Source organism: Diabrotica virgifera, chromosome 4 (genome assembly GCF_917563875.1).
Source record: "Diabrotica virgifera virgifera chromosome 4, PGI_DIABVI_V3a".
NCBI classification, from domain to species: domain Eukaryota; kingdom Metazoa; phylum Arthropoda; class Insecta; order Coleoptera; family Chrysomelidae; genus Diabrotica; species Diabrotica virgifera.
In genome coordinates this window covers 38,622,132-38,643,113 of record NC_065446.1, presented here as the reverse complement: position 1 = coordinate 38,643,113, position 20,982 = coordinate 38,622,132, and the positions used below count along the sequence as shown (strand labels likewise).

At 33.6% G+C, this 20,982-nt stretch overlaps 2 protein-coding genes across 6 annotated transcripts in view; one reads left to right on the top strand and one right to left on the bottom strand.

Moving 5' to 3' along the window:
• Positions 1–20,982, top strand: part of LOC114324944 (nuclear receptor coactivator 2) — a 394,092-nt gene that overhangs the window by 279,424 nt on the left and 93,686 nt on the right. The gene's annotated exons all lie outside the window — the stretch shown is intronic.
• LOC126883008 (uncharacterized) lies at positions 18,188–20,963 on the bottom strand. Its single transcript, XM_050648163.1, has 2 exons — positions 20,751–20,963; positions 18,188–20,163 (listed from the first exon to the last, which is right to left on the bottom strand). Exon 2 carries the CDS (start codon positions 19,710–19,712, stop codon positions 18,654–18,656), a length of 1,059 nt encoding a protein of 352 aa, XP_050504120.1. The 5' UTR covers positions 19,713–20,163; positions 20,751–20,963; the 3' UTR covers positions 18,188–18,653.

Here is a 20,982-nt window from a genome sequence, read left to right as displayed (position 1 = left end):
CCCCTGCTTCCCTTACAGCTAAACAACACCCCCAAAAAACAACGAAAAATCTTGAAAAATGGTTTTTGTGATATAGTTGACGGTTGATATTTATTTCTAGTTTTTTGCTGTCATTAGCCGTAAAAAACAAATTTTTTGCTCCACCCCTAACCGAGAAACAATGGTTGATGTAGCTTAATATTATGTCACATCATCGATAGCCATATCTCGCGAACCTAAAGAGCTAGAAAATCGTACGACGCGGCATATTTTTTTGCTAATTTATTGCTGTCGATCTGCTTATGCAACATACCCCAAAACCACCCCTGCTTCCCTTACAGCTAAACAACACCCCCAAAAAACAACGAAAAATCTTGAAAAATGATTTTTGTGATATAGTTGACGGTTGATATTTAATTTCTAATTTTTTGCTGTCATTAGCCGTAAAAAACAAATTTTTTGCTCCACCCCTAACCGAGAAACAATGGTTGATGTAGCTTAATATTATGTCACATCATCGATAGCCATATCTCGCGAACCTAAAGAGCTAGAAAATCGTACGACGCGGCATATTTTTTTGCTAATTTATTGCTGTCGATCTGCATATGCAACATACCCCAAAACCACCCCTGCTTCCCTTACAGCTAAACAACATCCCCAAAAAACAACGAAAAATCCTAAAAAATGATTCTCATGATATGGTTGACAGTTGATGTTCAATAACAAATTTTTTTCTATGATAAGTTCTATCGATCCAAAGCTTATTTTAAATGTTTTTTAATGATACTTATGCACGTATTATAAAAATTGAGTTATCCATCGCATTTTTTCGGTATGTCAAAAAAAAAAGTGTTTCATTTTTTGTTTATTACATTTTCTGTTATATGTATCTCGAAAACTGCTCGATGGATTTTAATGATCCTCATCTCTTTTTATTTTGTTAAACGTGCAAAAATATGAATTTTTCATTTTACCATATCAATGTATATCGAACCATATCTCCGAGATTTATCGATCGATTTTTGACTATTATTAAATATAAGTCACTTCGATACCACTCCGGCTACACTCATAAAAAAAGTAGTTACCGATCTTAGAAAAAGCGTTCTTGAACGAAGAAAGGCTGTTTTCTAGAGCCAAGAGTAAAATAAATTACAACCAAGAATTTTTTTTCAATACATTCTTATGAAGAATAAGTTCTTGGCTATAGTTTATTTTACTCTTTGCTGTAGAAAACAGCCTTTCTTCGTTCAAGAACGCTTTTTCTAAGATCGGTAACTACTTTTTTTATGAGTGTAGCCGGAGTGGTATCGAAGTGACTTATATTTAATAATAGTCAAAAATCGATCGATAAATCTCGGAGATATGGTTCGATATACATTGATATGGTAAAATGAAAAATTCATATTTTTGCACGTTTAACAAAATAAAAAGAGATGAGGATCATTAAAATCCATCGAGCAGTTTTCGAGATATAACAGAAAATGTAATAAACAAAAAATGAAACACTTTTTTTTTGACATACCGAAAAAATGCGATGGATAACTCAATTTTTATAATACGTGCATAAGTATCATTAAAAAACATTTAAAATAAGTTTTGGATCGATAGAACTTATCATAGAAAAAAATTTGTTATTGAACATCAACTGTCAACCATATCATGAGAATCATTTTTTAGGATTTTTCGTTGTTTTTTGGGGGTGTTGTTTAGCTGTAAGGGAAGCAGGGGTGGTTTTGGGGTATGTTGCATATGCAGATCGACCGCAATAAATTAGCAAAAAAATATGCCGCGTCGTACGATTTTCTAGCTCTTTAGGTTCGCGAGATATGGCTATCGATGATGTGACATAATATTAAGCTACATCAACCATTGTTTCTCGGTTAGGGGTGGAGCAAAAAATTTGTTTTTTACGGCTAATGACAGCAAAAAATTAGCAATTAAATATCAACCGTCAACTATATCACAAAAATCATTTTTCAAGATTTTTCGTTGTTTTTTGGGGGTGTTGTTTAGCTGTAAGGGAAGCAGGGGTGGTTTTGGGATATGTTGCATATGCAGATCGACAGCAATAAATTAGCAAAAAAATATGCCGCGTCGTACGATTTTCTAGCTCTTTAGGTTCGCGAGATATGGCTATCGATGATGTGACATAATATTAAGCTACATCAACCATTGTTTCTCGGTTAGGGGTGGAGCAAAAAATTTGTTTTTTACGGCTAATGACAGCAAAAAATTAGCAATTAAATATCAACCGTCAACTATATCACAAAAATCATTTTTCAAGATTTTTCGTTGTTTTTTGGGGGTGTTGTTTAGCTGTAAGGGAAGCAGGGGTGGTTTTGGGGTATGTTGAATATGCAGATCGACAGCAATAAATTAGCAAAAAAATATGCCGCGTCGTACGATTTTCTAGCTCTTTAGGTTCGCGAGATATGGCTATCGATGATGTGACATAATATTAAGCTACATCAACTATTGTTTCTCGGTTAGGGGTGGAGCAAAAATTTTGTTTTTTACGGCTAATGACAGCAAAAAATTAGCAATTAAATATCAACCGTCAACTATATCACAAAAATCATTTTTCAAGATTTTTCGTTGTTTTTTGGGGGTGTTGTTTAGCTGTAAGGGAAGCAGGGGAGGTTTTGGGATATGTTGCATATGCAGATCGACAGCAATAAATTAGCAAAAAAATATGCCGCGTCGTACGATTTTCTAGCTCTTTAGGTTCGCGAGATATGGCTATCGATGATGTGACATAATATTAGCTACATCAACCATTGTTTCTCGGTTAGGGGTGGAGCAAAAAATTTGTTTTTTACGGCTAATGACAGCAAAAAATTAGCAATTAAATATCAACCGTCAACTATATCACAAAAATCATTTTTCAAGATTTTTCGTTGTTTTTTGGGGGTGTTGTTTAGCTGTAAGGGAAGCAGGGGTGGTTTTGGGATATGTTGAATATGCAGATCGACAGCAATAAATTAGCAAAAAAATATGCCGCGTCGTACGATTTTCTAGCTCTTTAGGTTCGCGAGATATGACTATCGATGATGTGACATAATATTAAGCTACATCAACCATTGTTTCTCGGTTAGGGTTGGAGCAAAAAATTTGTTTTTTACGGCTAATGACAGCAAAAAATTAGCAATTAAATATCAACCGTCAACTATATCACAAAAATCATTTTTCAAGATTTTTCGTTGTTTTTTGGGGGTGTTGTTTAGCTGTAAGGGAAGCAGGGGAGGTTTTGGGATATGTTGCATATGCAGATCGACAGCAATAAATTAGCAAAAAAATATGCCGCGTCGTACGATTTTCTAGCTCTTTAGGTTCGCGAGATATGGCTATCGATGATGTGACATAATATTAAGCTACATCAACCATTGTTTCTCGGTTAGGGGTGGAGCAAAAAATTTGTTTTTGTGGTAATAAATTAGCAAAAAATTAGCAAAAAAATATGAAACTATTCCAAATATGGACTTATGAAATGGATGATCTGGCTTAATAGACATTGATTAGTGCTATAAAGCTTAGTAGATGCGCTATAGTAATAGATAGCAATAAAATGTAGCCAACTTTGAGCTTCACATTACAAAATTAGTTACAATGTTACAAGGGTGTTCGATATCATAGTGGCAGACCAAACTTATGTTTTTTTAAATGGAACACTCTATATTTTATTATATATTCGAAATCCTGTTAACTTCTCCATCACAAAAAAAAAAGGTTTGTTATGTTATACAGAGTATTTACAAAGTTATAACCAATGTTCTACGAAAATCGTAATAAGTTCAGCTCCCTGGATAAATAAAAATAAGTACAACAGCAATGGTTTATTGGTGCCATATTTTTTTGTTGATTGTCAAAATTTATAAAAATTGTTAATATTGCTAATTTTCTTTATATCGAATACAGGATGAGTCAAAACGCAATTACATTATTTTCTCAGTAATTTTAAATAGAACACCTTAATTAATAACTTGCTCTGAAAAATGAAAATATCTCGAAAACTAATAAATTTAAGCATATGGAATATTATACAAAAAATAAAGTACGGTAATGATACTTTTCGACGGTGATATAAAATACAAGGTGTTCCATTTAAAATTTCTGAGAAAAGAATGTACTTGCGTTTTGACTCACCCTGTATTCGATATAAGGAAAATTAGCAATATCAACCATTTTTATAAATTTTGACAATAAACAAAAAATATAGCACCAATAAACTATTGCTGTTGTGCTTATGTTTATTTATACAGGGAGCTGAACTTGTTACGTTTTTCATAAAAAATTGGTTATAACTTTGTAAAAGCACTATATAACATAACAAACCTTTCTATTTTTGTGATGGGAAAGTTAAGAGAATTTCGAATATAAAATAAAATATAGGGTGTTCCATTTAAAAAAACATAAGTTTGGTTTGCCACTACCTATGTTATCGAACACCCTGTAACATTCTAACTAATTTCGTAATGTAAAGCTGAAAGTTGGCTACAATTTTTGTTATCAACTTTTATTGCTAGCTATTACTACAGCGGATCTGCTGAGCTTTATCACACTCATCAATCACCCTGTATATTGAATTTAAATTATTTTGAGACGAAACATTTTTTTGTCATTATTTTTTAAACCACAAAAATGTCTGGCAATTATAGTTCATATTTCTAATAATGTTTAAAAAGTAATGACAAACTAATTTTTCGTCTTACAATAATTTTAAATTCGATATGTTTACCTGTACAAATGTGCTGCGCAGTAATGAACGCAACCTGTACCGCAAGATGGCCGGTACGGTGTTCGAGGAAGCATAGGGAATAATGTATTAAAGAACCAGTTGTTTTAAAATATTTTTTTTCCGACGTTGCTAGCTCTTGGTCCAAAATACTTATATCTGTCTACCTGTTCAAGTTGCTTGCCATCTACTTCTATTTCATGTCCACAGGGCTCGGCGCTTAATCCTTATTTATTCTCATGGATACAACAGTGTAAGTGTTCCTAGGAAACACTGAAAGAACAAAAACTGGAACAATGGAAAAAAGCTCTTCTTGCTAAAAAAAGGTTTAAAACTTAGTAGGACGAAAACAGAGTATTAGACTAACATGTTAGATGGGGAGACAACGACGTGTTTTCTTATAGAAATAGGTATATTGGTGCGAGTAGTTCAGGCTCAGTAGCCGTCTACCGTTAAGAATGCCTTTGAAAAGATAGAAAAATAGTTGGCAATCTACATCATCGGAAAGTATGGTCCGAAAAGTAGACAGTATGAAGAATATAATAATACTATGCGGTACCTATGTCATGTCTTTTTCATTGGATTTGATTGTTAAAATTAAATTGAAAAACTTTATCATTATAAAGCATTATTTTAATCGATAAATAACAAACTGTTTAAAGTACTATCTGATACTAATAGTCGTTTTGACATGATTCTTTATATGCTACTATTCCAAAAATCGTTTATATCACTAGATTATTATTTGCTATTGATAAAAGGTATTAACTTAGTACTATTTGCGTTCTGATAGTTATAAATGTTTTTATCAGCTTTGCCTTGTTCATTTATTTTCCCAATAAACAATTTTTCCACAGTAAACAGAACTCAGTAATGATTATTATAATTAAGCGGCAAACATATTCTAATTTTGTGATTTAAAAGGTAATTTTTATATTTAGAGTTTAGTGAGACCATTAGCTTTCTTTGACACCCAATAATTGTTTGGGTCACGATGTATTTCGTAAGATCCATCCTCGTTGCTTTCGGGATTCAATGAAAAGAAAGCATCCGTTACCTTACCTGTTTGGTCCCCTAAACTAATGCTGGCTGCAATCTTTGTATTATTTGAGTGTTATTTAATGACCCTAGATACACACTATTGCCAATTTTATAATTCTTTACCAGCAAGTTGGATTTTACGTTTAATAACGAGTTTATTTCCAGATATCGGGTATTTCAATAAGAACTTTGATTGTTTTATATAAAATATATTTATATAAATAAATATAAAAATAAATGATATTTTTATTTAAATACAGTACCTACCTATCCGCCAAATACATTACCGAATATAAAAAAATATATTTTTGAAATAATTTTTATTGACTATGACATATATGTTCAAAATGTGCACCATGGCGTTGCAAATAAGCTTCTTAACGATTCTGAAGATCATATAACATATTTAAGAAAAGTGGTTGCTGCAAATGTTGAAAATAACTTATTATTCTTTGCCGTAGTTCTCAACAGTTTCTGGCGGATTTTCCGAGCGAAATATGGAATCCTTCGTCATACCGCAAATGTAGGCATCATGTGGTGTTAAATCCGGTGAATGAGGTGGATACTCGAAATCTGCGCGACGAGAAATTATTCTGTTACCAAAATGTTTACGGAGCAAATTTATGGAGCGTTCGGCTGTATGGCTGTAAAACATTGCTTACGGACGGCAAAAAGTCTTTAAATATCTGACTAAAGGTGTCACAATATTATATCTGTACCGCTCTTAATTGACAGTAACTGGCTGCTCATTCTCGTATTCAACAAAATACGGACCAATTAGCCCCTGGCCAGACACAGTAACCCATATGGTTACTCGAGCATTGTGGAGAGGCTTTTCTGCAATGGCATCAGGACGTTCAAACCCAAGGAATCGATTTGTTTGTCGGTTGATGTAACCGTTGAGGTGAATGTACTTTCGTCAGAAAATCATACGTTTCTTAAAAAATCGGGATTAAATTAGGGTTATCGTTTAGAGTCTCACCATGTTCCCGAAGGTATTCTTATAACATCGGCGTTTAGCCTATCCAATTTCACAATACTGTAATGTAGATTGAATTATAAGTACAACCATTGTTTGGTTCTGGGGCTAATTAGCAAATATATACGAATTCACTGATGATGGACTGATAGGTCCAATGGACTGATAGGTTCGGAAACGTTCTGAATGAACCTATTTTATTTAATCCATTGGGATTTTTACAATTTTATTAAATATACCTTTTACATAGAAGTGGTTTTACTTCATGTTACGAGTTTTTTTAACTATATGGTATACAGCCAACCCAGGTAACTACCCCTTTTAGTTTAAAACTAATATACTCTTTTGATTGAACTCAATCTCAAGCATGTAGTAAATTTAATAATTTTGTGCTATGTTGATGAAATTTTAACTTCGCCTGAAATTGGCTAGAAGTTACTATCAACAAAGTATACGTTCTGCTGATCAATATTAATTATAACTTAAAACTAACAATATTCGCCTGCAGTTTATCAACAAATTAAAACTGCGTCAACTAAAATAAAGGTTTAAAATTTGTATTTACGGATGGAAAAAGTTTTCAATTAAAATTAATGGATATACACTTCATCATTCATGATTTTTCTTCATTTTTCAATTAAAGCAGTCTGCAAACGTAAGTTTATTTTAGCTATTAATTATGAGTGGTAACAATTATGATGTATGTTTCGGACAATGACTTTAAACATTTCTAAACTCGGTGAATCATCTATATCTGACCATAGTCATCAATGAAACGCAATTTGGTCAAGACTTATCTCATCTTCCTTTCGACTGGTTCACTTCGCGAATGTTTCTAAACCAATTCTCAACCCTTTTCGAAACAATTATATTCCTCAACCATAGTTTGAGAAACAGTTAGAGGGTTTTCTTCTCTTTATACCGCGCTATGAGATGCAAAGTGGCCTAAGCCCAAAATACAACAAATGAGAAAAACGGTTTTGAAATTTAAAAATTTTCAAAATGGAATTACACTGTTAATGTCAGAGGTTATATTGTAATTTTTTGCAGAACAATATAGAATTCTGATATATTTTTTTACTTAAATTACTTAAATAGAGGATAACTTTAATGTAATAAATGCGTTTTGCTAAAATTGTGGGTTAGGTCACTTAACATCTCATAGCGTCATACTTATTGGTATCTTCCTGGTATACGGGTACGTATCAAGATTAGGCCAAAATGTATTTCGTCATTCTGATTATAAATATTAATAAAATATTCGGTAAACACCTTTTGGCACAAATCTCGGGATCCAAATATTTTCTTAGAATCTGGCCAATATAAATGGTGTCAAAATCCTACTAACATAAATTGTGCTCTAAATTGAAACTTCGTCAGCAATTTTGCTTTTGCTTTAAGGGTATAGGCGCAAAATGTCTGTCAAAATGTTCAATGTGTTTTAAATGTATTAATTTTTGAAGATATTCTTCTTTAGGCGCGATTCGATTGAGGGTAAAATTGTACATAAATCTGCGCGCCTGCGCACACAGACAGTATGTAGTTCCTTACTAATCTTTCAAGATAGGTATTTATGTATCTGTATCCGTGCAAATAAGTCATTAAAAGAATATATTAGTGTTTTTAGTAAATGTATTATTTATTATAATTCTTGTGTTTTTGGATTTTTACTCTGTAGTAAAATAATAACCTATTATTATGTAGGCATAACATTTTATGTGTTGTGTAATTATATCCGAAACTTACATGTCAATTAGAAGGACCTCGCTGGTGTAGTTGGAAGGGCGATAGCTCTGTGATTGGAATGACGCGGGTTCGAATCCTGGGCGATTCTTACTTTCTTTTATTTTTGGTTGTTTTAATAACATTTTTTTGAAAGTGGTAGATAAGAAAGTTAGTTTAATTTTTAAATAAAATACAAATAACCTGTTAAGTATATTTACTTCGTTGAAATTACCTATATAATAGAAGAATATCTTCTTACGTGCGTACAAAGTACGCACACATTCTTTTTTTTTTCGAATCCTGAGAAAACTAATACATATTTTTGAAAAATTTAAACGCAGAGTGAAAGATTACATTATTACTGAGGGCCGAAAGTCCCTGAAAACTTCTAAAATGTTTATTTTAATAAGTTACAGGGGGGAAAATAAAAGAGAAAATTTAGTGTGATTTTTAATTGCAAATGTTTCATTCAAACGAAACTTTTATTTATTCTAAGTGACTTTAGGCCCTCGGTAATAACGTAATCTCTCATTCTGCATTTAAATTTTTCAAAAATACTTATTAGTTTTCTCAGGATTCGAAAAAAATGAATGCATTTAACACATTGAAAATTTTGACAGGCGACATTTTGCGCATTTCCCCTTAAGTTTAATTTCATGTGGACAGTTTTCAGTATTCAGTGTATTAACTGTGGTATGTGTCATATCCTCATCATGAGGTCTTCCAATTTTTTGGAAAATTATTAATTGTTGGAAAAGACAAGGGTATCTTGTTCGCATTCTCCTATCCCGCTGTAAATCTGTACTTAGCTAAAATTTTAACTTCTAAACAGGTTAACAATTTCAAATTGGATTAGCGATAGGTAGATTTTTTTTCTTCTTTTATGGCTTTTGGGAACTGCGCAAAGCATAGCGGTAGGTATATTGATAGAGCGATAAATATTATTATGAATCAAAAATGAATAACCACTTTCAATTTCATTTTTGATTTACATTTACTCTGATTGGAGTACGAAGGGAACCATCCTCGTTGGAACTTTACCGCGCTGAGCAGATGGGACGTGAATTGTAAATTGTAGAATTCCCTCATCTTTCTTAGTCTCTCAGCATCCGTATGGCTTGCATATTGTAGAAGCCTCGGAGGTGTAACCAGAGAAGGTTCCCATTGTTTTCATTCTGGTGGGGTGTAGAATAGCATTATGTTGTTTTATATGCATGCCATTAGAGTGAAAACTTAGTCTTATTATTATGAATGTTAAGTCTTTACAGCATTTGAAGTTTGTTTTTACCTCCATTTGAGGGTTATCAATAAAACCAAACCATAATATTATGTTTGTTGTTTTACCTAGTGGTGGCTAGGTCAGATATTAAACAGTAGTGGGCTTTTCAAGGTGTTTCAAAATTTAAATTCCATACATTATAAAATTTTATGTCGTTAAGGTTATTAGATTACTGCATTCAGCAGTCCCAAATTTGTTCTTGTTTACCAAGTGTTAGTAAACAAAGGTAAAAGTAAGATTATAGGCAGACCTAACGACTTTTTGTGTTGCTGATATTTTTCGAAAGAATTTCTTCCTACTCAATTTTAAAGACATTTTTTTTACTTGGTCTTCATGAATATCTAAGCATTTTATTCTTACAAATCTTTCGAATTGCAGATAATAAAGTTACGAAGGTCTTTATACTTCATAGGTCTTCTTCTTCGTGTGCCTCATACTTTATGGGAATTGGCGATCATCACGGATCATGGCGGATTTTGTCTGCAGCTGCTCTGAGGAGTTCTAGTGCTGATTTTCCACTCCATTGCTTTAACTTTTTTAACCAGAACATGGGGCATCTACTTGTTCTCTTTTTCTACCACTTTCCCTTGTATATAACCAATCGCATCAACTCATATTTTTCATTTCTTAGTAGGTATATGACCAAAGTAGCTCATTTTTCTTTCCTTCATAGTGTTGAGTATTTTTCCTTTTTCATTTGCTTAAGACAGATGTTTCCGTGTTGGTTACATGTTGTAATGATATTTTCCTCATTCTTTGATAATACCACATCTCAAAGCTGCAAGACTTATTTCAGTTGCGTACGTAATTGCTGCTGAGGGAGACCTAGTTCTAATTTCTATTCTCAGTTTTCCATTGCATAATACTGTTTTCATCTTAATGAAAGCGCTTACGGCCATCTCAATGTGGTCCCATTGTTTTTAGCTCATATCCCAAGTAATTGTATTTGGGTGCTTTCTCAAGAGCTTTTCCTTCAACGTAGATTGTTTCGTCTTCAATGTTGTTCTTACTGATAATCATGATTTTTGTTTTTTTTTTTGAAGATATTCTTCTTTAGGCGCGATTCGATTGAGGGTAAACTTGTACATAAATCTGTGCGCCTGCGCACACAGACAGTATGTAGTTCCTTGCTAATCTTTCAAGATAGGTATTTATGTATCTGTATCTGTGCAAATAAGTCATTAAAAGAATATATTAGTGTTTTTAGTAAATGTATTATTTATTATAATTCTTGTGTTTTTGGATTGGTGTTTCTCTTTAGTAAAATAATAACATATTATGTAGGCATAACATTTTATATGTTGTGTAATTATATCCGAAACTTACATGTCAATTAGAAAGACCTCGCTGGTGTAGTTGGAAGGGCGTTAGCTCCGTGATTGGAATGACGCGGGTTCGAATCCTGGGCGATTCATACTTTTTTTTTATTTTTGGTTGTTTTAATAAAAATGTTTTGAAAGTGGTAGATAAGAAAGTTAGTTTAATTTTTAAATAAAATACAAATAACCTGTTAAGTATATTTACTTCGTTGAAATTACCTATATAATAGAAGAATATCTTCTTACGTGCGTACAAAGTACACACACATTCTTTTTTTTTTGTGTTCAGAGCCATTTCATATCTCTCATAGTACTGCATTGTGCGATCAACCAAAATTTGCAGCCCTTCGCTACTGTTCGCAAGGAGTACTGTATCGTCTGTATCCAGAGCCGCATTTAGGTCAATTGACGCCCTAGGCAATTCTGTAGTAGCCGCCCTTTAAACATGTACCATTTTTTAGTATTTTTGCTTTTGCCGCCCTCTCATAATTTGCCGCCCTAGGCAACTGCCTATATTGCCTAATGGATAAAGTGGCCCTGTCTGTATCATCATCATCACGTAGCGCTACAACCCTGGGTGGGTCCTTACTGATTGTACAACTTTCTTCCAATTTGTTCCGTCTTCCATCGACTTAAGGTCAAATGGGATGTTCATTTTTCGGAGATCTGCTTGGATGTTATCTCTCCATCGCATTCTGGGGCGCCTGAGTGGTCGTTTACCAGTCTTACAAGGCTCTCGTTATGAAGTCCGTGCACATGGCCTGTCCATCTTAGTCGCTGTGATTTGATTTCTTGGACAATATCGGTGTCATTGTAGAGTGCTTTTAATTCGATATTGGTTCTGATCCTATACTGGTTTGTGATGAGGTCCGAAAATTTTTCCAAGTATTTTTCGTTCAAAACGTCTGAGATTTTCTTCGTTTTCTTTGGTCATGGTCCACGTTTCGCATCCATATGTTAGTACAGGTCTGACGATGTATCGTCTGTATGTCTGAGATTATTCACTAGTGCTCCGTTAATTGATATGCCTTCATTGATCTCTTCTAGTGCAGCGTTTTTCAATCTTTTTGAGTCATGTACCACCTACAGTTCTTTTTATTATTTTTGGTACCACCTATTATTTTTAGATTGTATTATCAAGACTTACTAAGTACTACTATTTTAATTTTTTTTGTCTTTTGTCTACCACCACAAATAATGATATGTACCACCAGTGGTACATGTACCACCAGTACATGTACCACAGATTGAGAACCGCTGTTCTAGTGCCTCTTTAAACATCTCTTCTGAGCAAAGTTTAAAAAGTAGAGGGGTTAGAACACGTCCTTGTCATACTCCTCTTTTAATAGGTATCTCTTTAGATTTTTGTTGGTTACTCGTTTATGGCTTTCTGATCATCATCATCATTCTCTTTGCCTTATCCCTATGCGGGGTTGGCTTCCCTAATTGCATTTCTCCACACAATTCTATCTTGGGTCATATCAATGTCAATCCCCTTTACTAACATGTCATGCCTTATCGTCTCCCCCAGGTCTTCTTTGGTCTTCCTCTCCTATTCCTTATAAGTATAAATTTGTAATGATTCTTTCTGATATAAGTATAAATTTGTAATGATTCTCACATCCTGATCATCTATATCTGTGTTCCATAATAAATATTTCTGCAAGTTGTATTTTGTCGAAGACTTTCTCAAAGTCAACTAGACATATGAATACGTCACAGTTGACATCTCAGTATATACGTCGCAGTTGACTTCATAAGTATATACTTGAAACCCAGTTTTTTCTTATCGGTAACAACGGTCCGCAGTTTAAAACATATCCGAATACACAATTATTTTATCTACAGGAAACATACCTAAATGTCTTCGAACTATGTATCAAATACACATCTATAATTGTTCGTGGTCCGATTGTTGTTTCAATTTTTGTATTCATTATCTACACTGTACACCTTCCAAACTTGATAAGATTTGTGGTGCATGCTCGCAAAATTTTCAAATAGCTGATAATACTAGTGATTACGACATGGCAACGTCGCAATACAGTTCTTCCCTCTCTACTACCTACTCAAATACAAATTTTATCAGATTTACTTTTATTTGCATTACTTTTACCAGTTGTCAGTACTTCTTCAAAAAGATAAGGTTTGAAGACGTACCTAAAGAATTCTAATGGTTTTTTTTATTGGTGTTTTGTGTTTTTGCATACGAAAATGTGTTTTTGTTAGGGACTGGTGAGTAGAACCTATTTTTATTATTTCAAGAGTTATTTTTGTTGTTGGTCAAGATCTGCCCACATATTTAATTTGTATACATTTTTGGTGATGCTGTGATTAATAGCATTAATAGTTTTTATTAATTTGGCCGTTTCGTCATCCGATAATTACTGTTTATAAAATTTACTTTTATAATACAAAAAAAACCGGCAATTTCAACTGTTTCTTAGAAATTAAATAAGCAATCTAACAATATCGAAAATATTAATTACCATTATATAATCGATATTGTTCAATCTTCCAATGTTTATTTAATCTTAAGAGATAATTTTCAAAAATTTCCTTGTCATAACTTTCAAAAGTGGTTAATTTCTTCTAAATGAGATATTAACTACATAAAACAAATGACGTCGATTTGATAACAAACGTGCACAACGTAAATGAAATAACAAATTGGTGTGTATGGTTAGTTACATACCACAATGATTTAATTTTTTTTATTTACAAGATGTGCACAGCTGAGCTGAGGTCGTATATTATCCCCTGCAGATTTTATTTTGTACACGGAAATATTTCGGGCACAAGGAATATACACAGTGGAACAATAAATCCACGAAAAAAATTTGTCATGATCGTCTTTTGTATTCATTGAAGGTGTTTATGTTTAATATTTCAAATTCTGATTTAGAAATAGAGGTTGCGAATAAAATTAGCAACGAAATAAAAAACAATATACGGTGACCATATCTTTTTAAAGAAAAATAAGTACAAAAACAAAAATGTATTAAAAACGCAAAATATATCTTGTTATTGGACAAATATAACTTTTTGGCATTAAAAATAAATATGTAGCTAGACATAAAAAATTATATCAATTAAACTAAACATAACACATTACATTAACTTTGAAAAAGTTACAAGCCTGTAATTAAGAGTTTTTAGATAAGAGACCTGGAATAGCCTCATCTTCTTCCAGTTTTTTGCATCATTCATATTTTTCTGAACTTAAAATTAATTTAAGAAGGTCCGGCTTCGACTGAAGTAAATGAAACATTTCATACAAGTCTCATCAAAATTTGCGTACACCATCATCGCTGCCTTGAGAGTGGATATGAACATTTGTGACTTTTCCGACGTCCAATAATAATCATTATTTATTATAGAAAATAAATGCTCGATAGCCGCACTAGTACCCGGAAGACAAAAAATAAATTCGCATAATATTTGTAAGTTTTTCAGTTTGAATTGATCTACACACTTAAAAACTTTAAGCCATCGATCCTGACTATTTTTTTCTTCTCTGTTGCACTCAGCAATTTTTTCACTTGTAGCCACGTCTTTCAAAATTCCCAGTTAGTCAAAGAGTTGATCTTCGTTTAACATGGTTGCCTTGATATACAATTTAAAAGCTTCGAGAGAATAACAAACATCGTTTCATGTTACATATTTCACTTCTTATGCGAGCTCCACACTCTCGCCGAAGTCGATCGAGGTTCAACAAGTACGAGAGTGTAGACGGCCACCTTGTGTAACTTTGCCTCACTTCGTTCTACTTCCATTCTCTGTTGGTCTGGTCAAAGGGATCTTTGTCGGTATCGCACCGCTCTTTGGCGAAGTAACTTCGCCGAGAATGTGGAGCCCGCTTTAGATCTATGCTTTTGAATAGTTTAAATTCATGAAAATTTGTACTCCAGTTTTCTAGGTAGGTTACACATTCTGTGTAAAAATGTTTCACTTGCGCAGTGAAGTTTTGTGTGCGACCACCGCACTACCGCACCATAATCCTGATGTTTCAAACACTTAAAATGTTTTAAAGATCATTCATAAATGATCATTTACCAAACACTTGATATGGATATTGAAGAAACCCCCTTTGGATTTACACTAATAATCCAGAGATGCTTGGATGTGAACCAGGATATGTACGTCCGTTTCATAGATTACAACAAGGCTTTCGATAAAGTCCGCCACAAAGAGCTAATGGACGTCCTCAAAGCAAAAAAATTACAATACAATGACTTTTGAATTATAACAAATCTATATTATAAACAGCAGGCACACATACGCATTAACGAACACACATCAGAAGAGTTCGAAATTAAAAGAGGAATGCGACAGGGGTGTGTTTTGTCACTACTACTATTAAATGCATACTCTGAAAAAATTATGAAAAAAGTTCTTGAGGGAGAAACAGCAGGAATAAAGGTACCTAAATGGAACGAAAATTAACAACATTAGATATGCGGACGACACTATCATCATAGCGGACAACCTCCAAGACCTCCAAAAGCTAATGAACAAGATAGTTTAGTACGGAGAACAATATGGATTATCAGTAAACATCAAGAAAACTAAAATTTATAAGGCTATCAAAAACCCAAAATAATGATAAAAGCCTGACAATTAAAGGTAAAACTTTAGAACAAGTTGAAAACTACAATTATCTTGGCACAATTATTAATCACACAAAAGATTACTCCAAAGAAATCAAAGTTCGAATAGAGAAGACAAGAACCAACTTATGAAGACAATAAAATGAGAAAGGTAGTTTGAGCCATTGCAAGAGAACTGAAATAATTAAGACTTCAGAGTTAAGCTGGCAAGGTGTTATATTTTCTCGACTCTACTTTACGGGATAGGAGCATGGTCAATTAACGCGTCGACTACTAAAAAGTTGGAAGCATTTGAACTGTGGGTGAAGGTACCTGAAGATAGCATGGACCGAGCCTGTAACAAACAACGAAGTCATGAGAAGAGTCAACAAAAGAATAGAAATATTGGAAACCATCAAGACACAAAAGCTGCAATACCTGGAACAGTATACCAAGTTTGTTTAAAAGTAGTAAAAGATAAAAATATTCATTTTTTAGAAAAAATAAGTACATTCGCGTGTCCTTAGAAAGGTTTTAAAGTACATTAGGACAATATTTAAAAATAAGTACTGTCCTACTTAAATAAGTACATATGGTCACCGTATGTCACCTATCACCTACACTTTTTAACATCAGGCTTTGGAAAGATGATACCTATTATAGAAAATGTGGAACCATGAGCATATCAGTACAAGCGAATATGATGCGTCATTTTTGCAAAAGACAAGGAGGACATGCAATACATATACAGAGTGAGTCTGTAATTTGGAATAAATTCAATAGTTCAAATATGTACTAATTATTTTTTCGAAAAATGCTCAGACCTGTCGATTAGTACCTATTTCAAATTTAAATTTTTACATGCAATAATAATGTCTACAGGGTGTCCCAGTTTGGAGTTATGACGTCATCGTTGATTTTCTTAAATGGCAACACTGTCATTTTGATAGCTATTTTGATAGGGTGTATAAAGAAATACATAACTGGAAAATATTAAATTTTTATTCCTTACCATTTACAAGATAATAAAACAACAAAGTTATGTCTGTAATTTGGAATAAATTCAATAGTTCAAATACTAACTGTTTTTTTGTTGAAAATGCTCAGACCTCTCGATTAGTATACATACAATAATGTATACAGGGTGTCCCAATTTAGAAATATGACGTCGTCGTTGATTTTCTTAAATCACAACACTGTCATTTTGATAGGGTGTGTAAAGTTATACCTACAAAACTGCAAAATATCATATTTTATTGCCTACCATTTACAAGATATGTCATATCTCTAAATTGGGACACTATTATATGTAAAAATTTTTGATTTGAAATACTAATCGACAGGTCTGGTCTGAGCATTTTTCAAGAAAACAATAGTATTTGAACTACTGAATTTATTCCAAATTACAGACATAACTTTGTTATTTTTTATTATCTTGTAAATGGTAGGGAATAAAAAATTGATATTTTGCTGTTATGTATAACTTTACACACCATATCAAAATAGCAATCAAAATGACAGTGTTGTCATTTAAGAAAATCAACGACGACGTCATATTTCTAAATTGGGATGCCCTGTAGAATAATAATAAGAAATTATTGTATGTAAAAAAATTAGGTTTGAAATACTAATTGACAGGTCTGAACATTTTTCCAAAAACAATTTATTAGTATTTGAACTACATATTGAATTTATTCCAAATTACAGACTCACTCTGTATGATTAGGAAATTAAAGAAAGAATATGAGCTAGGGGGACTCAAAGATAAATATTTGTAGGGCCGAATACTTATGTATTAGATCAGAGGTTGCAGATTTGAACATAAATTTAGAAGAAGAGACTAAAGGCTGGTTTATGTTACACCGCGACGTGGACGGCACGGCGCGCAGAACAATAGAAATCGCACTTCCCGGTTTCGCCCGTTCCGTTGTAAGATAAATCAGCCAGTGCTTTTCATATCGGAAGATCCTTCAACGTGCCCCGTCCCGTCGACGTCCCCGTAGTAACATAAATTCGGCTTAAATCCGGCTTTAGAGTTGTAAGACTTTTTTAAGTAAAAATGTATACCATTTTTATTCAGTTGCAATGCGAAGGCAAAACAATCTTACTTTTCAATTAGAATACGGAGCGCAGTCCAGTCCAGTGAATAAAAATGGTATACATTTTTATTTTATAGTCGTATTACTCCGTAGAGTAACCAGGTGCATTTCCCGTTGGAACTTTAATTTTTAATATTTTCAATATTATTAATTTTGCTATTAGGATTGAAAACTACTTCATCTTTCAATTGCCAGATGACGCTAGTCACCTAATACCTTCACTTCGGTTGCAATGGGTGGGAAAAGCTCTCGGTGCTGGTCAATTAGGGTATGGAGAACAGTGCCTACATTCTCTCCGATGAGGCTCCAATAAGAGCCGAAAATCGCGATTCAGAGGACTGGACTGCGCTCCGTATTCTAATTGAAAAGTAAGATTGTTTTGCCTTCGCATTATAGTCGTATTACTCCGTAGAGTAGGGTAAGGTGGGGTAATGGCGTACACTTAAAGATAATTAGAATTTATTTTATTATTAGACGACATTAAAATTTGAAACCTAAGCAAAAATGAAGAACACATGTTAGTCTACAAATTTTGATTAAAAAAACTTTTTAAAATTACAATACAAAATTAAAAATATACATATAAAAAAAGTTGTCACTGTCCGGTATTACCCTCTATGTTGGGGTAATGACGGACACCTTTTACAAACAAAAGTCGCAAATAAATTTTTTGTCTTTTGGAGAGTTAGAACATGCCTTGTGTGCCCAATGACCACAATACACACATCTTAGCCAAAGTTCACTGTTCTTGCCAAATTCTCCACACAAAATGCAAATGTCTTCGGTAATGTTCTTGTCCCTAACATCGTCATCATCCTCTATCTCACTTTCTCCTTCTTCACATATTTTATAGTTTAAGGCAATTTTTGTTCGCTTTGATTTTTGTCTTAATGTAGACCCCTCCTGTGTCATAAATACATTTCTTTTAGCCTTATCTGATTTGATTGTTGTCTTTTTATTTTTCTTCTCTTCTTTTTTTCTAGCTCTTCTTTTAGCGGTGTTGACGTAAATACAATAGAGTGTTGCTTGTTTGCCTTATTTTGTCTCTTTACAACATTTTCGTGAGAACAAGATGGTAGAGGAATTATCTCGGCAAAGGAAACATTTTTTAATTCTGTCTCATTCACACTACTATTTTTTTCAGGGGTAGTCTCATTTGTTTTGAGTAGTTTTTCTGCTTGGGTAGGTTCTTGAAGTGCATCAGAAACAGTGGATTGAAAGGCTTCTGCAGGAGCAAAATCTTCATCTGTGAATACGTCAGGGTTGTAGGGGAAAATACCTGTCTCTTTAAATCCCTTGATAGCCTTTTCCGGGGTTGCCACTCTACTAAATGCTAAATTAAATAATTCAGCAATCTCACTAGGCGTGATTTTCTCCCCTGGATGGCTGGTCAAATATTTGGAACATTCAGAGTTGAATGCGGTCTTTAGAGGAAAGTAAAAGCTCGCATCGAGTGGCTGAAGGCGATGTGATGAATGTGGAGGGATTGTCAGAACAGCAATACCGTTATCTCTACAAAAATTATATGTTTGTAACGTGCAGTGAGTGCTATGATTGTCCATGATTAAAAGAACTGGATCTTCTTTGGATGCTTTTACAAATGCTTGAAAATGTTGTAACCAAGTAAGAAATATGTCCTCTGTAATCCACCCATTTTTTGAGCATGTGTAAAGGGCACCTGGGGGACCGTTTCGTTGAAGATGGGACGCCATTCTTTGGCGTGCAAATATAAACATGGGAGGTATATAGGTTCCTGTAGCGTTGACGGCACACATCGCTGTGGTTGTTTTCCCCCTTTCCCAGCTTGTAACAAATCCAACACGCTTCTGACCTTTTTCTGCATATATTTTTGGTGGGCGTTGTACAGTAGTGACCCCAGTTTCATCGCAATTATAAATTTTATTGGGTGAAAATGTATATTTTTCCATAAGTCTGGATAAATTGTTAAAAAAAAATGGTAACTTCATTGTGACTAAAAGCTGTAATTCTGTTAATGCTGGTTGCTTCTGGTTTCCTTAACGTAATATTGTGACGAGATATGAAGCCCCTTTCCCAGTCTTTACCAGCCATTTTTCTTTCTTGATTAAAGGGGACTCGGATGTTGTTTGATTGTGCAAATCCAAAAGCACATCTTCGTACTTCCTGGGGAGTTATTCCATAAAAAACTTTTGCCAGCTTCTTAATTTGAACAGCAAGTGCATTTTCGGCTTCAACTGAAAAAACTGGCTTTCGGCCCAAGGAAGGTCCAGAAGGGGCAGTGCCATTTTTAAGTCGTTCGTGTAACGTAGATTTTGGAATTGAAAATTTTATTGCAGCTTTTCTTAACGACATACCATTCTGTATAGCACGGAGTGCTCCTTGCAACTCCTCCTCTCTCCACGAAGCTTTTTCGGTGACTCTTTTATAATTCCGCGGCATCTGTAAATTAAAATAACAGTGTTTACTGTTTTGTATCCAATAATAAATATTATGATGGAATCGCAGAAACTGGATATAAATACTGTAGGTATGTTTGTTGAGTTATTTTTATTGCCAATGTTTTGATCACGAATGGGATCTTCTTCAGGTCTACAAAGAATTAATATGTAAATGTCACATACATGTCATAAACTATATTAGATTTTGTTTTAATTGTAATGGGAAACAAAAACTACAAAAATTTATAAAAAATGTTGACAAATAATTATAAATGTAGGTAATTATGAATTATTACCTATTAACTATATTTATATCCACTTTCCAATATTCCATCATAATAAAACAACAGCAGGTATTTGCATGTACCTATCTCCCAATACAATAAATAGTTCAAACCGGAGCTGGGGTAATGCCGGACACAGTGTCCGGCATTACCCCTAAACGACATATTTATGCATATGTTCGGTAGTAATTATTAGAGGAAGTAATGAATAAAACTACTTAAAGATACGTAAAATACACTGCGTAAGCTATGACTTTGCACGTAATCTCATCAATTTCTTATAATAGAAATGGTCAATACTCACCTTTAAAATCAGTTAATTCATATAATCACACACTAAATTTTGTAATTTTTGTGATAACTCTCTTTGCAAGCACGTGGCAGCGACTAAACTGAGAACTGAGATTCAGATGTCTAACGGTCAGCCTGTGATGAGCGCGAAATTCAATAATATGCCGATACGTGCACAAACAACGCAGTCCGGTATTACCCCGCTGTCCGGTATTACCCCACCTTACCCTAACCAGGTGCATTTT